The following is a 19,882-nucleotide window of genomic DNA, read 5'->3' as shown; positions in this document are numbered from 1 at the left end:
GAAAAAATAAATAAAGAGAGAGAATCGGAGAAAGGAGCAAATGAGGGGGGAAAGGTGAGAGAAGGAAGTGACCGGACGTCTGACATTTTTCAGCGAATCGATTCTTTCGAACAGTCCGTTCCGAACTGGTTAAAGGGATAGTTCACCCAAATATCTAGAAATTTTGTCATAATTTACTCGTTGTTCCAAGCATGTATGAGTTATTATTTTTTTTCCATCGGTTGAACACAAAAGAAAATATTTTGAAGAATGTTGGTAGAAAAAATAATACCAAACATGTATAGGCCATAGTCACTTATTGTACACACACAGCATTGCAAAATTGTATCTACTCTTATAGCCTATACAGAAATGGACCATGGTGAACATATTTAGACAGTTTCTGAATAACTTTCAAAAAAGTCCAGTACGCAACGTTACTGTTACTCATCAACGACAGCCGTCACAGTTGCTAGGCGACAAGAGCAGTCCTCTGTAGGCTAGACCGTCCCATTTAAAACAACGCTCAGTCCGACCGTCTGTGAGTCCGCCCTGCATGGCCTTTGAAGTCCGAGTCCCTCGCTCGAAGGAGGCTGCCTTTGAATTGGGACACATCTTGTATCTCCATCACTGAACTTTTGCACATTATAACATATTTGGCCTAATTATACGTATCTTTTGTTTATTTTAACTTGTTAAATTAACATTAATTCTTACATTTAATTTGTTTAAAATTGAATTGATAGGTTTTAGATCTGTTATTTAATATTCCATTTTATTCTTTACTATTACTATTGTTTATTTGTACAGTTGTGATGTACAGGTTTTTTTTCACACATTTTTGACAATTGATGACAATTATCCATATAGGCTACAACAAAGCTGCTGCGTGCCAACACTTAATGTAATTCAAATGTTTTTTTTAGAGAATAATATGGAGAAGAGTAACACGCGATGAGTTAAAAAGCAATAAAATGTTTCACCACAACAAAAATAAGAATGTAGGCCCACTCAATTCATGCATATGTAATTCACTTTTCTTTTCTGACAAGCCTCTGTGAAAGCTGATATAAGCCTAATCATTACGCATTTCTTCCTGTCTCATATATCAACCAAAAAAAGGGGGATTTACAAAGAAAGAATCTTGTTCTGTAATAACCTACTCCTCACGCCCCGAAACCCGCGTCAGCTGCTTTCTACGTTCATTACCAGAGCCATGGGCTCTGTTCAGTTCATTCTGGCTGCTGACTGCGCATGCGCCAAATCAGGACATTGGGACTAGGCGTTACACGTTTGGGTGGAACGGGTAAACACAGTTTTTGCATATTTTATTAACCTAATTTAAAGTCGCAGCTTTTTCTAAATATTACATACAAAAGGCATAGCTTCGACGCGTCAATGGTTAGATTAATTTGTGTGTTTTTTAACGTAGAAAACCCCGTCGACAAGCTTCAGTCGATAGTCATCGGACTGAATTAGCGACACTATTCTGTATGCTTGTCATGTTTTTAATGTCTCAAAGGGGCAGTTTTACGTTTCGATATGGTGAAAGAACATTCGTTTTGTGCTTGTCAAAACGTTCCCGTTTTTTCCCCGTGTGCCGTTATGTGTCCTATGTATGCTAGTAAGCTAACAGTCCTTGAGACACACAGAATGATTTATGTTTTTGGACATGTTTTTTTTTTTTTTTATGTTTATTGTAACTTAACGTATGAACACCGTTCTGTAGTGTTTTATGTCAAAATTCATCTTAAATGTTCCTGTTGTTTTGAGTTTGAGATACTGAAAATGCTTAAGCACAAGTGATAGAAATGTGTGGTCGTTGATTAAATCTGGGTGTGTAAATCTGTTCTGTCATTCTCAAGGTCCAGTTTCCCTCTCTAACAAGCTGCAGGAATCATGGGAGCCGGTGAGTCCTTCTATGCTTTATTTCGGCCAGAGACTGTGAAGATGTGATATTCTCAAGGACGCTATTTTGTGTTTCTTAACGTTGCTAAGATACGTAGTAGGTCTGTATGCTGAGCCTGCTAGTGATAATGGATGTCATGTCACGTAAAGGACTTCTGTCAGTAATTTCCAATTAGTATTAATTACAGATTATCAATAGGGGTCTCAGCCTACATAGCACCTCTAATATGTAATCCATGACTAATCTGATATTTATGGCTCACTATATAGCATCTGTTTTATTTCTCCCACTCTCAATGGTGAGAAACAGCTCTTTTTCAAACTTCCTGTGCCAGGGAGGAACTGGCATTTTAAAGAAAAGACTTTATTGTCGTTCCCCCGTTCCTTGTTTCTGTGCTGTACGCTTATTGTTTGTATTTCCAGTGTTCCTGCCAGCAGATGCCGCACACTCGGTGCTGCGGAGGCTCCCGAGAGCAAACTTCTTCTTGGAGGAGATGAAACAAGGGAACATCCAGCGGGAATGCAGGGAGGAAATCTGTAATTATGAAGAAGCCAGGGAGGCATTTGAGAATGATGAGAAAACTGTGAGTTTGGGGTAGATTTGTGCTCCTTTTCTTTGTTTGTTGATGCATGAACTTGAACACTACTTCCTCAGTCATTTCGCTCCGTGGAATTTCCTCTAAGGAGGAAGTGAGCATTATCGACAGGAAAGCCTCACTGGGTTCACATTTTTTCGGGATGGCTAATTATGTGTTATTCAGATTAAGGATGTTTGGGTTGTGTGTTCTTGCAGGAGTTTACACTGTACAAAATGACAACAATGATAAGCTGAATATGTGATGGCGTAATGTGTGCATTTGTTGAGTCCAGGGTAAGGCTGGTTGATTTGAGGGGGGAAAAAAATCGAATTGACCCTTTTCACATTTCTGGGTTGTCGTCATAGTTGGGTAAACTTCTTTAGTGGTAAATGAGAGATTACATTAAATATTTTTTTGTGTGTTCCCATTTGCTCAACATTTTCACAACTTTCAACAAGAGTGAAAAATAGAGAGAGATTGATAACGGCAGTCAGAAGAGAGAAAGACGTCACTCACAGCCGCTGTATTAGAAACACCCTCACAGCGTCAACTAGGTTTTTTTGTAATTTGATGCAAAGGTAATTTAGTGCAGTATAGTGTTATAAATGAACATACATTTTTTTTAAATTGAAAATATAAAAAACAGAGTAAAAAAAAGGATTTACGATGCTGATGACCGTTAAAACGCAACATCACAGTCTGTGAAAAAGGTCCATTGTGATTTTTCTAACAAAAAAAAACAAAAAACACCTACATGTTTGTTGTGCTTGTTTGTAGATATGCACAGTTGGGCTCAAAAATGTGGTGGTGTTGTTTTTAAATATCAAAATCACTATATGATGCTAATTTTATATTATGTAATGCATAATATTATTATTTTGATTTTTTTATTATTATTATTGTTTGATTATTGTTGTTATTATTATTATTATTTTGATTATTATTAATACATAAAAATAAATAAAATTAAATAACGAAAATTTAAAATAAAATAGTAAATTAATCGTGTTAAAGTACAACTTTAAAATCAAGTGACCCAGTCTCACAGAACAGGCAGAGATGAGTTTGCATGGAGCAGCATTTACTGTGAAGTGCGAACCGAGACACTTTGAGACACTGAAAATGCTGGATTGTGATCCAGGAGCATGAAAAAGTGCACTTATCTGTATTTAATTTGGTCCGATTACCCTGAGACGCAAACCCAGAGTTTTCAAACTAAACCGGTGTCTGCAGCATTTCCAAAAGCCTCCATTTTCTAAGGGTCGAAAACTCCAGAGTAGTGTAGACGCCAGGGGAAACCGTAGCAAAAGTTATGCGTTCTAAATCCAAAACGCACTAGTGTAAACAGGGCCTAAGCCAAGATTTACTATTAATTTACAGACTTTACTAGTTAAAGCTTTCTCCAGAATTACTTTTTGAATTGTCAATACAATTTAATTGTACTGCTTTATTCAAATACGAAGTGCAGTTCTACATCATGTTGGCTGTCTTGATTCAAATTCAGTAATTCTTTTAGAATTCAAACAAATGGCTTTTGCTTATTATTTACATTTATGCAGACAGTGTTCTTATGTTATTTTGTGCTTCTTTCACCTTGTGACCCTTACAGAGGCGATTCTGGGAGGAGTACCAGCGTGAGAGCAGCCCTAGGCCTGGAGGACTGGAGTCCATCGCTGGTGGCGTTCATTCCCTGTACCTGATCTTACCGCTGCTGCTGGTTTTGCTGCTCATTGCTGCGGTTTCCATCACAGTTTGGAGATGTCACTCACGCAAAAGATCCCAGCAAAGCCCTGCCATTGGGCGTCCACAAAGAGACACAACCCTATCTGTGGTGTCAATGGACCAGTGGGGTCGGGACTACCATCCTGACATCAGTCCTCACTCCGAGATCAGTGCCCACAGTAGCCCCGCCTACCCCGGCGCTGACCTCACACCTGGGCGGGGCAGTCGGGGTGACCCGCCCCCTTCATATGAGGAAGCTGTGGGCCATACAGATATACAGATTGAAGCAGAGCCTCCACCACAATATGAAGACATCATCAGTAACCACGGTAGCACGGTTGTCATCTCCCAGGGAAAGTGATGCATCTTCCAGACACCAATACTGTATATTTTTTTACAACTTCACTATTCCATGACAGGCTTTATTTTCAGTTCCAGCACTAACAAAACTAAAGCTAAACTGCTTTAAAAAAAAAGAAAAAGAGGGGAAGTGACGTGAAGGCCAAGTATGATAATCCATACTCTGAATTTTTCCTCTCCATTTAACCCATCCAAGTTAGTGCACACACATTAGGAGCAGTGAGTAGTGAACACACACACACACACACACTGCTGCAGATTTCTTTCATTTCAAAGATGATCGCAGAACTCATGACAGCTTGAATCTTGACCCAAATCCAATGACAAGGAAGTACTCAAACATGAACAACTCACACACATTCTTCCTAGTATGACTTACTAAGAAATGAGCTAAACATTCTTTTCTTCAGTTGTGGCCTCTTATTGGACCATTTAGAACTATGATACTAAATCGTAAGATTCAGTGAAAAAAAAAAATTTGCACAATATTTTCAGGAAGTTGTACATTTTAATGTTTACTGACATGCTATAATTTAAGGTTCATTGTAACCTTCAGAGATAACCATTTTAGCTTAGGCTATCTCTGTTACCTTTGTAATTGCATAGACGCCTTTATGCACTGGACTCACAGCATCAATGAAACATTGATATTGGGTCTCTAGTTGAGGTTTTAAACACTGTGTTAGACTTAGTTAACATGTTGGAAACTTTTCAGCTGAATGGATAACCAATTACAATGTTTGGTCCATGTTATCAGCAATGCTGTTTCAAGCATAATTTCACAAATCCTGATTTTACGTAGCATCATGGTTTCTGAATCAGCCTGAGTCGTCCATGTGTGAAGTTTTGACTCATGTTTGCTGTAGGAAAATACAATACTGAGTTATTGTATTGTACAAGTGTGGTTTGAGTTTTGTCATTGCAGTTAAGCCACATTGAGTTCCAAGGAAAGACATGTTAACTAAATGGTCTATGCAACAGTGCTCTCTTTTCTCCATATTTTTGGAGCAGTTTACATGGTCACAGCCTTGTGAAATTTATTGTGGCCAAGGATTAAGCAGGCATATTAAGCATCCCAAGCTGGGAATACTAGAACAAGCAAGAAAAATGTTCCACAGTGGAGGTGATTATTAATGAGCAAGAACCATGCTTTTGGTTTGTTGTGAGCTGTGTGCAGACTTTCTTTTAGATTTGTTTTAGAATACATAACCTGTGTTTTTTTGCTTCTCTAACCTCTAACAGTTATTGACCAAGCTTTTTACTTGTTGAAGGCTGATTTCGCACTTGATTAGATTATTTGAAACGATTTCAAGCCTTTCTCGCTATAGTTTTGGGTCCGAATTGTGCTACGTTTGAATTAACAACGTGAGAACTAGCAGCAGCTGTTTCCCACTATAAATAGAGTCCACTACAAAACTCTTTTCTCAATGACAAATGATTTTTTGGTAACACTTCACCTGAAGCCTTTATGTATAATGCATTATAAAGGGGTTCATAATGTAAATTTTAATGCATTGTATATTTTCATAAATAATTGTAAAAGTTAAAATGCATTATATTTGCAGATTCTTTGTTACATCTAGAATGGATTTTGTCATGTTTTAATACATTATATTTTTTACATTTGTAACAATGAATAGATAATGTATTATGTCTGTGGTTGCACTTATTCATGAGACCATAAGGTGCTTTACAAGGCATAATTAATGCATTAAAAACTGCTTTTATAAATAATGCATTATATATAAAGGATTCAAGTGATGTGTTACTGATTTTGCCTGCTTGGTGAAAAGTTTCACATGTTAAACAAACATGGAAATTTGATACTAGCTTTCAGGTTGGGCTTGTTTGTGTTTAACAGCAAGCAGACACCTTTTAGTTCATAAAAAAAAAAAAAAAAAAAAGTTTTCACCTCAGGCCCCTAAAGAAAAACTAAAGAAAAACCAAGAGAATTTAAGATTAGGATCAAATTAGGGAACAAGCCGTCCCCTAAAAATAATAGGAAAACCTTGACAGGGAAACATTCAGTATTAAATATCAGGAAAGTGTTTGTTTATGGGGGTATAATGAAAAACAGTCAATGCTTTTGTATTTATTCAGTAACTATGAGTGAATGCACTTTTTTTCAGGGCACCAATTGCTCTTAGTAAAGGAATAGTATTTAATGTGTAAAGGAATATTAATGGAAAAATGTGGCAAGGCTGTTGGATTTCTACGGTTTATATTTTCAGTTTATCAACGACATGCTCGGCTTACACAAATATGCAATAAAATACATCACCAGCACTAACTCAAGAAAGCTTCGTGAAAATCAAAACAGTCTCACTTTGCCTAAAATTGTTTGTGTTTTTAAAGATGAAATATGAAATAAGACTACTGTCACTTGAAATACAGTCTGATGATGTTGCAAGTTTGGCTGGAGTTTCTGTATATGTGCAGGCTGATATTTCTGTGGTAGTTAGGAGTGACCGTGGTGGTGTTTATTGCTTAAGCCTTACTCAGAGATAGATTAAAAAAATGTATATATAAATGTGTTAAGAACAAATTAATTTTTTGTAATGATTGAGCTTGACTTTATTTGTAATAAAAAGAAATGTGGCCCTCAGTCCTCTGACTTTGTTCTTCCTGCTCGGTAAACTATTGTTTAAAATGTTTACTTTTTAGTCAAAAGGGACAGTAAAGTCTTTTACGTTGTTCAAATGTATCAAAGAATCCTGAAAATATATTGATAATAGGAAGAATTTCTTGAGCACCAAATCAGCATGTTAGAATGGTTTCTGAAGGATCATATGAATGAAACTCATGAATGAAAAATGTAATAATGCTGAAAATTCAGCTTTGCCATCACAGGAATACATTGCATTTTAAAATATATTAAAATATAAAAGTTATTTTAAACTGTAAAAAATATTTCACAATATTATTGTTTTTAGTGTATTTTTTAATCAAATAAATGCAGTCTTGGTTGCATGCGAGATTTAAAGTTTATCATAATTTGCGATTTTTTTTTTTTTTGTCAGACTAGAAGTCTAATATAGCAATATGAACATATAAATATCTACTGTAAAATGTACAACGTCTTTGTTTTTTTAGTATTCCTTAAGTTAAACAGAACCAAATGAGTTCGTCTTAAGATCTAATGTTCTTCCTATAAAATTCAGTCTAGTTTCAACATATCCATTAATGTTAAAATGCACCACATTTACTACCTGAAATACAGTAGTCAACATTTGAAGTGGATCAAACAAGTTGTCCTAAGACAATAACAGGTAATTCATGTATAACTTTGATGAAAGGTTTTGATCCACTTCAAATGTTGACTACTGTACATTGCCTACGTCCTAACAAGCACACAGAGGTAGTTTTAAGTTGTAACTTATTAACTGTATGAGCAGATTTGCATGCTAAAACACTAGAAATCATCACACAAAATTAATGTTCTGTTGCCTTAGATACATTTGACTATTATCATTAATGTTTGACCATGCCAAATATGAACTTAAACGCATATTAGACGATTTTATTACACGTAAACGTTTGGCAGCCATGTTGGAACTGAATGGATTTAATGTTAATGAACACCTTTACTACTTTATTGACATGTATACCAAATTAAACCACAGTGGAATCTGTTAGTGCATGACAGGACACAAAATTACGAAATTACGAAAAACGAACAGTGCTAGAAAAGCAATAATGGCATGGCGCTTGCATCAGCACAGGTTAAACATGACCATTTAGACATACGAGGCTGACACGTCCATTCAAAAACAGCATACCAAGGTCATTAACAGTTCCGAATACACCAGTAATCATAATTAAAGCAGTGCCAGCAGAAACAAAGCTGTAACTAAGTAACACTGTCACAGGAGTAAACACTGCCTCTCCAGTGAATCCATAGAGTTCATTACAGCCAAGCCAGTAATCGTGCAGTGTAGCAGTCAGTCAGCAAAGAGCCAATGAGTCAAATGTGTCCTGCCATAGTCTATTTTACTGAATGTTGTTGTTCTATCTTAATACCTAGAGGTTGCTGATATGTTTGGTATCCAGAGACAATTTTACCATTCTATTTTCACAATTCCCACCCAAAATTGGTGAGTGGACGAATGAATCTTCCTCCCACTTATATCCATTCTTTAGGGTTTCGTAAGACCTCCAGTATCTCTGCTTCCTTAGTGCCTTTTTTGGGCTCATGCATGTACTCCCACCTGAAATGAAACATTCACGCTAGTGAGTTTGTAATGTCAAACAATAGATAAATACAGTAGACACAATAATTGAAAAACAAAAAAGTTCTACTTTCAAACATTACTTTGAGTTTTTAAAAGGGTCATATCATGAGGAAAATAATAATTGTTGTGGTTGAGATCTTTTTACATTCAAAGAGGGCTTTTCTTAAAAGGCACAACAGCAAATGTTTATTTCACAGGGTCAGTGAGTAAAGTGGATAATGCTTGTGTAAAAAAATAAATGACATCTGTTTTGGTGTGGGAAAACTTGGTATTAGTTGACCTCAGGGAAAAAAAGATACTTTTTTAAAAATATGTATAACTCATTTAAAGGGATAATTCACCCAGAAAGGAAAATTCTGTCATCATTTACTCCCCCTCAGGTTGTTCCAAACCTGTATGAGTTTCTTTCTTCTTTTGAACACAAAAGAAGATATTTTAAAGAATGTCGGCAATCAGACAGGTGATGGTAGCCATTGATTTCCATAGTAGGAAAAAAAAAATACTATGGAAGTTAATGGCTACCGTAAACTGCCTGGTTACCAACATTCTTCAAAATATCTTCTTTTGTTAGAAACTCATACAGGTTTGGAACAACCTGAGGGTGAGTAAATGATGACAGCTATCCCTTTAAATTATGCAAGTAAACAAAGTTCACAGAAATAAGCTGTGATAGACACAGTTTGCTCATACCTTGCAGTAAGCGGTAGGGACATCAGGATGCTCTCGATGCGTGACCCAGGTGTGGCCAGGCCAAATTTCACCCCTCTGTCATACACTAAATTAAATTCCACATATCTAAGAAACACAAAGAGAGTTTGGTTACCTGCTGAACATTTATATCCATATGACATACATTTGAAGACAACTTCAATTTAGTCTCATATTACCACACTACTATAAAAAAAATTATATTAATAATGATCAAATATTATTAATATCTTCATTATTAATTAAATAATATTATTATATAAATATTATTAATATTGATAATAAGAGCATCTGAATTTGCTGAGTTGAATAAAAAGCCAAAATAACTTCTATTTTAATATATATTCATTGTATATATATTATATTGTATTATATTATATATATTTTAATATAATATTTAATATAGTTCTGTATGTTACGGGTTATAAAATGGTTCTTCAGTATTATACTTTTAATCAATAAAAATAATATTTATATACTACGTTTCGGGTCAGCAAGATGTTTTTGAAAGAAGTCTCTTATCAATGCTACGTTCATTTGATCAAAAATACAGTAATATTGTGAAATATAATAATTTATACATATTTGTTTTTAATATATTTTAAAATGTAATTTATTCCTGTGATGGCAAAAGCTGAATTTTCAGCATCATTACTCCAGTCTTCAATGTCACATGATCCTTCAGAAATCATTCTAATATGCTGATTTGGTGCCCATGAAACATTTCATATTCCTCAGTGTTGAAAAGATTGATACATAAACAGTAGTGTATATGAAAAAGAAATCCAAATCAGCATGGACTTGAACTAACCTGCCTCTCCTGACTTGCTGCCAGTCCTTCTCCTCCGGGGTAAAGGAGTCATTTAGATGTTTGTATACTATGGGCAAGTAACAGGGCACCACAGTTTTAGCACAGCTCTTCACAAAATTAAAAGCCTCCTCCTGATTGGGCGAATCCAAATCATCAAAAAAGATCCCGCCAATGCCTCTCGTCTCTCCTCGGTGACGGATGTAGAAGTAGTTGTCACACCTTAAGAAAAAAAACACTTTTACTGATGCTAGCCTAATGTTTAGAAAGCAAATATATTTAATTACAAATTAAATGAAATGAAATCAGATGTCTATCGGCTCGCTTTCGGGTTAAACTTTCCGCGACTGCGCAACTGGTTTATAGGTTGCCAGGTTGAGGTGACAAACGGGTTGAAATTGTATATGGTGTGTGGATTGTGTGAATATAATGCATTTAATACAAGATCTGGCAACTGGTCAACATTAGACAAACATATTGGTCCAATTATTCATAAAGGAGTTTGGGCCATGCAAATTACGGGAGTTTCCCAGGAGAAATAACAAACCGGGAGGGGTCCGGGAGATAGGGCTAAAAAACCGGGAGTGTTGACAGGTATGAGGATGTTACAACACAAAAGTGTTCACACAATACTCTGGCTGCTTCAAATAATGGGAAATCTTATCTTTGCTGAACAGTTCAAATCCACCCAGAAGATAGAACACTCATACACCACGCGCATACACACACCCATAACAGCAGTAACACACCCGAATCACACCCACACATAACGGTATTGAGATTCCTACCACTTTTTGAAGTCTGGGTAAAATTTAGGATGATGCTTGTCACATGCTTTCTTCAAAGTCTTGTGGAAATGGGCGGCATCTTCCAAATCAATGTAAATAGGAGTGAGATCCGTTCCTCCACCAAACCACCACTGCTTTGTGCCTGAGAGAAGGAGGGAGAGCGAGATGGGTGGTGGACACAGATAACAACATCTCCCTTCACACAGCCTCAAATGACTTCGCTAAACACTCACCATCTGCTTCCTCAATCTCAAAGTATCTGTAGTTGAAGTGCACTGTGGGAATGTGGGGGTTTTTGGGGTGTATGACTGAACTCACACCCATGGCACAGAACGGCAACTTTCCTGGAACACAGAGATAATGCTAAACGGTAAAACCGAATGCATCACGTCACATCTTCTCAGTCACTCTCAATCCCATGAAGAATGACAAATCATCACAGTAAAAGCCTAGAGACCACTGACAGTTCAAACTGAGCTCAAATAGAAAAACTAGAAGTTGAGCTGAAGATTTAAGGAACTGGTTCCTTCAGTCACACTCTGCATTCACCTCGAAATGGGAAGTCAGTCTCTCACCATCTTTCCCTTTCAGAACTTTTCCACGGCTGCGCATTTGTTTGGCGGCCTCCTCGGTGAGATTCCCAAACACCACGGACACGTTCACACCCGCTTTCTCAAAAACCTTCCCATCTTGCATCACACAGCTGATGCCCCCTCCACCTTTGTCAGACACAAGACAAACATGATTTGTTACAGTGTAACACCAGCATGAAGCTTCTAGCTAATAATTAATTTATTACTGTTTCAATGTTATCGGTTTAACGAAGCAAAATCTAAATCTTTTCAACCCCTGGTTGAGAATCACTGATCTATGGAACAATTGTTTTTATAGCAGATTATTATCATATATAAAAAATAAAGCACACATTTTTGGCACAATGATAACTAATCAGAATCAGTTAGTTACAACAAAATGGAATGTTTCCAAAACTAAATTTGGCACAAGTTTTGCCATTTATTGGCAAACCCGATACGGAACCAATTAAATTATGGTTTTAAAAGGAACATTTGGAAAGGCATATCATGACCTATGAAGTCCATTTCTGACTTTGTTGGATAATAAAATAACTATAAAATTCATACTCTAGACAGAAGAGTACATCTTGTATAAGTGTATAGTGCGTCATCTGGGACAAAATACAAGTCATAATTTCAAGATAAAAAGTCAAATTTATGAGATAAAACGTTGAAATTGAGAGAGAGGAAAAAATTACGAGATAAAAGGCCATAATTCTGACAAAAAAGTGGAAATTGTGATTAAAAGTCAAAATGAGATCAAATAATAATTATGAGATCAAATGTCTACTTTTTATTTCAAAATGTCGGCTTTTTATTTCAAAATGTCGACTTTTTATATCATAATTGTCATAAATATGATTTTACCAAAACATGCTTTTTTCTTATGTTTTTATCCAGAAAAAAAGTGGCCTCCATATACTGTACCTTTTGCTCTAAACATAAATCAGGACTTTGGACCATAATGTTTGCTCTACTTTATCTAAGGCTTGCTTATGTTATGGTAGGTAGTACATATATTTAAAGTTTCATTCACACCAACACTTAACATGTTTTTAAATGTAACACACATTCATTCTATTTTAATATTATTTAAAGGTTAATATTAGTGAAGTAGGGCTGCAAAAACGAGCCAACCTTCTTTTCTAGTCCAGCTGTCCACCTTGAACGTTCCTCCATCCACCTCCTCAAGGGCTTTACAGAACGCAGCCTGGGTCTCCATGATGAGCATCTCCATTCTCGTAGACATCGCGTCTTTCCTCTGCTCTAAGACCTTGATGTCAGTGACTGGTGGAGACATGAACGACTTGCATCTTTCCCGCATGTCTCCCTCCACTTCTTCAACCTTGGATATCTTCGTTGCCATTTCTGCCCGCTGAAAGTGACTTACACCTGCCGCCAGAACCCCAGTGACAGCTGCTGCCCCAGCAGCCAGAAACACACCTGTACCGTACCGCCAGAGTGAGAACCTCCCCGGCGATGCTTGAGACATCTGTCTCGTTCCTGCTATTATGAATGACCATTTTCCTCCCGGAAGAAAGGCACATTTACGGAGGGTAGAGTAACGGGCTACGGCTGCGTGGAAATCAGCAGTACCATGCGCAGAGCGGGACGCTCGAGACAGTCTTGCTATTGATCTCGCTGAGTTGTTTATTGTGTACAAAGCTACAGAAGTCATTTTGTCTAACGAGCAAGAACAACTGTATCTCTCCACGAGCTGTGAGTTGATAACAGGATCATAAATGGGTGTGAAAGTAACTATATGCAATTTTGCACGTAGCTTCTTCAACAGTTCTACTCGCGGAGGAGTGTCTTTATTTTTGTATGCGAACCGAGGTGTATTATGGGAAATTGAGTTGTTCCACATATAAATAGTACTTCATTGGATTCAATACGGACTACATATACCATAGACGTGACTCAAAAGCTAAAACATGATACGTACTTCCGAGATTATGAAAAAGGAGGTCTTTTAAAAATGTCAAAAACGCAATGCCCTTTGGGGGCGTTATAATCATACTGTCTATGGTTATAATTCACACTCTATCCCAGGAGTTTTCAATCTTTTAGAAGCCACGGACACCCAAATAGGATCAGCCCTGTGTGAAGGACCCCCATCCTAAAATTTATTAGGCATCTCTCTTTTATTAACACCCAATTTATACACTTTAAAAAATAATATTTTTATAAACTTTTTAATCACATTTTGTATGAATTTATTTGTTTATTATTATTTATTTATTTATTTTCAGTTTTTCTCTAGACTTTTCCACAGACGCTTTTCCACTGTCACTCCCTTGTGTCCCTGCCCTATCCTTCTATACATACCTTTAATAATAATAATGATAATAATAACGTACAACAATTGTTGCCTTTGTGCTAATGTTGTTGACCTGATTTTTGTAGAATATTGCCAAAGCATATAAAGTATACGAATAGACAAGAAATAAAAAAATAAGGTAAAATAAGCAGAGGACATTAAGGACATAAATTTGTTTATTCATGAAGATTTGGACAAACAAACCAAACTATCCTTTGTTGTATCTTGTTTATTTTTCCACCAACTGTATCACAGATAAAATCTGGCTGGCTCTACCTTCTACATTTACAAAGAGTCTGCGCATGCGCGCACCCACGACAGGCCGTGTTGTGTGTCTCTATGGCAACACCTGTTACATGCTACTTTGAGGCTGAGGCCAGCAGAGGATTAGAGCTGCTCTCTAATGTACAGGTGCGGGTAGAGACCAGCTCTCTAGAATATATAGGGCGGCTAATGAATTACCATTCATTATTTTTGCTCTCAACGCGAGGCAACACCATACAGAAGTTTTGAAGGTAAGCTGTATTCATTTTTAGGCGTGGGAAAATAATAACCACATTCTAAAAACAAATCTATCATGCACTGAGACGAGACGGCCACCAGGTTTGGTGTTATTATCAGCCTTAATGCACATAAAAATTAGATTTTATCACGCAGATTTAACATGAATTATTTTGGCATTGCAGTGCATTTAGTAAAATTTATCTGGCATTTACAAATATAAAGCCCCCTTTAAACATATAAATTGCATTTGCAAAGTCGTAATTTACAAAATAAAGAATGAATAACAACAATTTAGAATTGTCACTGTATGTGGACCAGAGTAGTTAAAGCTTTAGTAATTTTGTTGTGTTTTAGTCATTTTTACTAGTTTTATTTTTATTTTTTATATCTCTATAGGCCTATAGTTTTATTTATTTATTTTTATTTTAGTTTTAGTTACTTTAGTACACCAAGGAAAACTGAATAAAAATGAGAAATGATGCCATGGTAACTAGCTGAAATAAAATAAGTTTTTTAAATATTTAAAATTTTTATTTCAGTGAGAATTATGTGCTCCTTAAGAGGGCAGAACCATGGACAAATGCTGCTGGGACACAGGCCGGGGTTTGATCAACTCCGGCCGGGTCGCCTGGGCGAGGGTGTCTGACGTTGAAAGACCCGAAACACCCAATGACCCCAGGATACATCACTGATGATGTGTCCCAGCGCATCTGCATGATGTATCTTTTTAACTTTTACCTTCTGAAATAAAAGTAAAAAAAATATTTTTACATTTTATTTTATTTCAGAGAGAATTATGGGTCAGATTCCATGTGTTGCTCTTTCTGAAACACTCTGCATCTAAATCATTTTTTAATCATTTTTTAATCATAAGATTTTATGTCCATGTCAACAAACACACCAAGTGTATTGTACTTTTAAGTGAGACGTATTTCTGTATGTCATCTATGTAATTGTATGTTTAGATATTAATCTGTATGCTTTAATGTAACTAAAGTAAATTTAGAATTAAGAATGATCAATAAACTATTTACTAACATTCATGACGTATTTCAAATAATTATAAATATTTCTTTACTCTAAAAGATAATTTTGCTCAATAATAAAATGACTCTATGATGAGCGAGACAAGTTTTTTTTTTATCTCTATTGTGATCCATGTTTCATTTGCTGCGTCTTAGTGAGAAAGCGAAGAAAGCATGAGTGTTTCTGCGGTCAAAAACACTCCGGATGAGTATGAGGATGACTTTGAGAAAGACCTGGACTGGCTTATCAGCGAGGAGAGCAAGAGTGAGGAACAGGTAAGTGAGTCAATGCACAATGATGTCAGAAACAGGTTCATATCTTGGAGACAGTTCTCTGGAATAGTCTGTGGTATTCCATTACACAGACGCTGTACCTGTGTGTGTGAAATCCACACTGACACAGATCCATACACACTTTCACTCACCCAGAGAACTATGTCTCATGGCGTTGCATTATTCAACACATACGCTCTATGTATCTGATTCTTCAGAGATCATGCTCTCCTTAACTTGCACAACGCCGTTTTTCTTATTCCGTTGCACAATGCCGTTTTTCTCATTCTGTTTTTCTCAAACTGAACACATTATTTTCTACAACAAAGGATCCTGATGATGATGACATTGAAGCTCAGATCGACAAAGAGCTTGAAGAAGATGAACCTAAAGAAATTAAGGACGTGCACAAACATAGGGAAATGGATGACGACGAAGCAGATGAAAGGTGGCCAACACCTATGGAGCCATTAGAAGGTGCGTTAGATCCCGACAGGGATGACCTTATAACCTCTCCACATTTACAGAACGACGAAGACCTCGATGAAGAGAAGAAATACATTTTGGAAAAGATTCAAGAGGCTAACAAACAACTCCAGGACCAGGATCCTCCAGACCAGAGCCGCCGCAGACGCCTGCAGTTTAAAGACACTCTGGTTGACCTGGTGGTGCCTGCGCTGGATTTCGACACTCAAGAGAGCAACAGCGCCTCCTGTGAGCACTTAGAGGAAGATCGAGAGGTATCCGGACAAATGCAGAGGCTGAAGATCTCTCAGAGGGAGGGAAGCGACATAGGAGACCCTGAGGATGAACACAACGAAGGAGCGAAAGAAGGACGGATTTTGGTTGAAAAAGATGGGAAGTTTGATCTGGTGAGTATAAAGGAGATGGAAAGTCAAGGATTGCTTCCTCCATTGCCGGTTTCTCACAGCGACATTCAGCGAGCGTCTTCACGGCAAAATGAGCTTGATCTCCATCTCAGCAAGAGTCCGGTCTCCTCTCTGAGACAGAATTCTACCTCATCTTTTCCCCCTGGCACTGAGTCTTTGTACATCCCCAAACCTCCACCGAAGCACAGAAATAGACCCAGTTCTGCCAGACTGTCCCAAAGGGGAGCATGGGTCGAGGGCACCAAGCGCAGGGTCCAGTCTGCAAATGGAGCTTCTTCACATGCCACCTTCTCCCTGTCACCACAGCAGAAAGAATTACTGGCCAAACTTCAGCAGCGGAGGGAGAGGCAAGCCAAAGAGGTGTAATGTGGTTTCAATATCAGTATAATATCAGTTTCTGTCTTAATGTATTATAAAATCTGATTTCAGTTTCTATTTGACGGCTTATTTCAAACAGGTCTAACGTTTTTTTTAGACTTCTCCCTCCTCTTTGCTTCTTCAGGATGAGTTGAAGAAAAAAGAGGAAGAGGAACAGAAACGTCAGGAGAACGAGATAGCCTTCCAATCGTGGCTAATGAGGAAAAGAGAGCAGCTGCTGGATGAGAGGAGAGTTCAGAAAGCCCAGGAAATGGAAAGGATGAGCTGCATGGTATGTCCACTAGGGGGAGCCATTTAAACAGAATAAACAGAGACAGACTAACTCTAGAAATACCGTGGCAATGTCTATTACGCTTGAAGAAACCTACCTGCAAAGTTACAGTACTGTGAAAAGTTTTAGGCACTTGTGTAAAAATGCTGTAAAGTGAAGATGCTTTCAAAAATAATCTCATAAACAGATTTTTACAATGAACTTTTTGTCCTAGTGACACTTGCACATAGTTTTTTCAGGTGGCTTTGCAGGTAGCTTTCTTCAAGCGTCTTGGAGACGTTGCCACAGTTGGATTTAGTCTGTCTCCGTTTTTTCTGTTTCTTCATGTGATCACAGATGGACTCGATGATGGTGAGATCAGATCTCCGTGTGGAGCATACCAGCTGTTGTCAGACTCCTTGTGCATACAAAAATATCACTGGATTATTACAATTAATGGCAAAAGGAATGTTTGGACTGATATTTCCTACTGACACACTACAGCAAAAGATATAAATAACTGGCTTAAAACCTTTTTTGGTGAAAATACTAAAAGACTTTTGCATAATACTGTATACATGTATATAAACATTACTTGGCATATATACAGTGCTATGCATAAGTTAATACACCCATGCTAAAGTTGACTAAAAAGAGGAATAAAAAATCATCTTTTGGAAATTGAACTTAATGCCTTAATTAAAAAAAATTGGAAAAATCCAACCTTTAAGGACACCAATTTTCTTTGTGAATGAATAATGTATCGTAAATAAATAAATGTTCTTCCTTAAAATACATGGTGCATAAGTTAGTACACCCCTATGTTAAATTCCCATAGAGGCAGGCAGATTTTTATTTTTAAAGGCCAGTTACTTCATGGATCCAGGATACTATGCATCCTGATAAAGTTCCCTTGGCCTTTGGAATTAAAATAGCCCCACATCATCACATAGCCTTCACCATACCTAGAGATTGGCATGGGGTACTTTCCATAAGATCATCTCTCAATGCAAATCAAACCAGCTATTAGGCTAACTGAAATAAAACCATGCCAATCACTAGGTATGGTGAAGGCTATGTGATGATGTGGGGCTATTTTAATTCCAAAGGCCAAGGGAACTTTATCAGGATGCATAGTATCCTGGATCCATGAAGTAACTGGCCTTTAAAAATAAAAATATATTTTTTATAAAATATTTTTTTATGTTTTTGAAAAAAGAATCTTATGCTAACCAAAGATTGTCACTTGTACTGTTTTTGTTGTTCTGGTAGAGGGATTGTGGTGACCCAGAGGAGGCCTTTAAACATTGGCTCCAGAAGAAACAGGAACAGCAGTTCAAAGACAAACAGGTAGAAGAGATGAGGAGACTGGAAATGGAGAGCGGCTTTTGCCTGCATAGCCGAGAAGAGAGTGAGAAGGCCTTCAGGCAGTGAGTTCAGCACCATATTGCTCTTCTAAAAATCAGAAAACAGAGGGAGAATTGTATTTGAAACTAACGTGCAAGCATTTCCCTCTTGTTCTTTTGGACAATAGATGGTTGAGAAGAAAGCGTACAGAGAAAAGAGCAGAACAGCAGGCAGCTCGAGAGCGCTCACGCAGGCTCGTGCTGGAGGAGCGAAGAGCAAGACGCATGCATGACCTCGTCTGCACTGTCAATGAGATTAAACCCTTTCGATTCAGTGACCCCTGTGGGTACCACTACTGATCACCTCGTACTGTACACATCTGATCTGACCAATCTGAAGTTCCTCCAATTCAGCAATCACCGTGGTTACTGCAGAGGCACCCATTCAACTGTATCTATGGTTACCTTTCTATCAAACATCATAAAAGATCTGTTGTCTCGTCTCCCTGATACAGTGGATGAAAGATCATGTGGTTAAGAACACAAACAGGAGCTCACTTTAATTAATTTTCTATTTATCCTTTTTCAGTATACAGAGATCAAACAAGTGCTCGAGTGGATGTCTGTGATCCAACAGCTTTAAGCACTTAAAATAATTGCTACACCAAGATGATTTAATGGAGTTTTGCATAAATGCTGAATCATCAGATATTGTCATTTTTTGTTTAGCTGGCTATCCTGTAGATTTGCCCTGTGTCTGCTGCAGAACAGCAGGAACAATAGAAATGCAGCAGCTCAAAGTTTCAGTGATCTAGGGGTGGTTGGCATGAAATTCACTGCAAAGTAAAATGCTGTACTCCATTTTAAACTGCATTTCTTTTATCATTATTATGCATGCAGATTTGATGACCTCATATTAAAGGGATAGTTCACCCAAAAATGAAAATTCTGTCAGTAATTTCTCACCCTCATGTTGTTCCAACCCCTTAAGACCTTCGTTCATCTTCGGAACACAAATTAAGATATTTTTTATTAAATCTGAGAGCTGGATCTCTCCTCCATAGGCTTCTAAGGGATTGAAACTTGCCGGCCCAGAAAAGTTATTAAAGACATCGTTAAAATAGTCCAAGTGACTACAGTGGCTCAATCTTAAATTTATCAAGCGACGAGAATACTTTTTGTGCGCAAAAAGTAAACAAAAACAACGACTTTATCCCACTTTTCGTTTCCTTCTCTGT

The 19,882-nt window shown here is 37.3% G+C and overlaps 3 protein-coding genes across 5 annotated transcripts; 2 read left to right on the top strand and 1 right to left on the bottom strand.

The window, feature by feature from the left end:
* Positions 1 to 1,222: 1,222 nt before the first annotated feature.
* On the top strand, positions 1,223 to 6,431 carry prrg1 (proline rich Gla (G-carboxyglutamic acid) 1). Its single transcript, XM_084388929.1, has 4 exons — positions 1,223 to 1,285; positions 1,845 to 1,888; positions 2,311 to 2,471; positions 4,075 to 6,431. The coding sequence occupies exons 2-4, from the start codon at positions 1,879 to 1,881 to the stop codon at positions 4,546 to 4,548; spliced, it is 645 nt and encodes a 214-aa protein (XP_084245055.1). The 5' UTR covers positions 1,223 to 1,285; positions 1,845 to 1,878; the 3' UTR covers positions 4,549 to 6,431.
* A 1,131-nt stretch (positions 6,432 to 7,562) lies between these two features.
* cpox (coproporphyrinogen oxidase) lies at positions 7,563 to 13,495 on the bottom strand. Of its 2 annotated transcripts, none has more exons than XM_084388920.1 (7): positions 12,796 to 13,495; positions 11,659 to 11,802; positions 11,317 to 11,427; positions 11,084 to 11,225; positions 10,299 to 10,517; positions 9,470 to 9,574; positions 7,563 to 8,755 (listed from the first exon to the last, which is right to left on the bottom strand). In XM_084388920.1, exons 1-7 carry the CDS (start codon positions 13,334 to 13,336, stop codon positions 8,671 to 8,673), a joined length of 1,347 nt encoding a protein of 448 aa, XP_084245046.1. In that variant the 5' UTR covers positions 13,337 to 13,495; the 3' UTR covers positions 7,563 to 8,670. The 2 variants fall into 2 exon arrangements, with proteins under 2 accessions (XP_084245046.1, XP_084245045.1); XM_084388919.1 differs by having other exon boundaries at positions 8,043 to 8,755; positions 11,317 to 11,446; positions 11,633 to 11,802; positions 12,796 to 13,467.
* Positions 13,496 to 14,344: 849 nt separating this feature from the next.
* Positions 14,345 to 19,579, top strand: ccdc181 (coiled-coil domain containing 181). Of its 2 annotated transcripts, none has more exons than XM_084388916.1 (6): positions 14,345 to 14,493; positions 15,664 to 15,783; positions 16,110 to 17,030; positions 17,173 to 17,319; positions 18,571 to 18,728; positions 18,833 to 19,579. In XM_084388916.1, exons 2-6 carry the CDS (start codon positions 15,682 to 15,684, stop codon positions 19,002 to 19,004), a joined length of 1,500 nt encoding a protein of 499 aa, XP_084245042.1. In that variant the 5' UTR covers positions 14,345 to 14,493; positions 15,664 to 15,681; the 3' UTR covers positions 19,005 to 19,579. The 2 variants fall into 2 exon arrangements, with proteins under 2 accessions (XP_084245042.1, XP_084245041.1); XM_084388915.1 differs by having other exon boundaries at positions 14,351 to 14,493; positions 17,146 to 17,319.
* Positions 19,580 to 19,882: the final 303 nt, after the last annotated feature.

The sequence above is a fragment of the Rutilus rutilus genome (assembly GCF_951802725.1).
Source record: "Rutilus rutilus genome assembly, chromosome: 19".
Lineage (NCBI taxonomy): Eukaryota > Metazoa > Chordata > Actinopteri > Cypriniformes > Leuciscidae > Rutilus > Rutilus rutilus.
The sequence above is the reverse complement of the archived record's forward strand: the minus strand, read 5'-3'. Positions and strand labels throughout refer to the sequence as shown.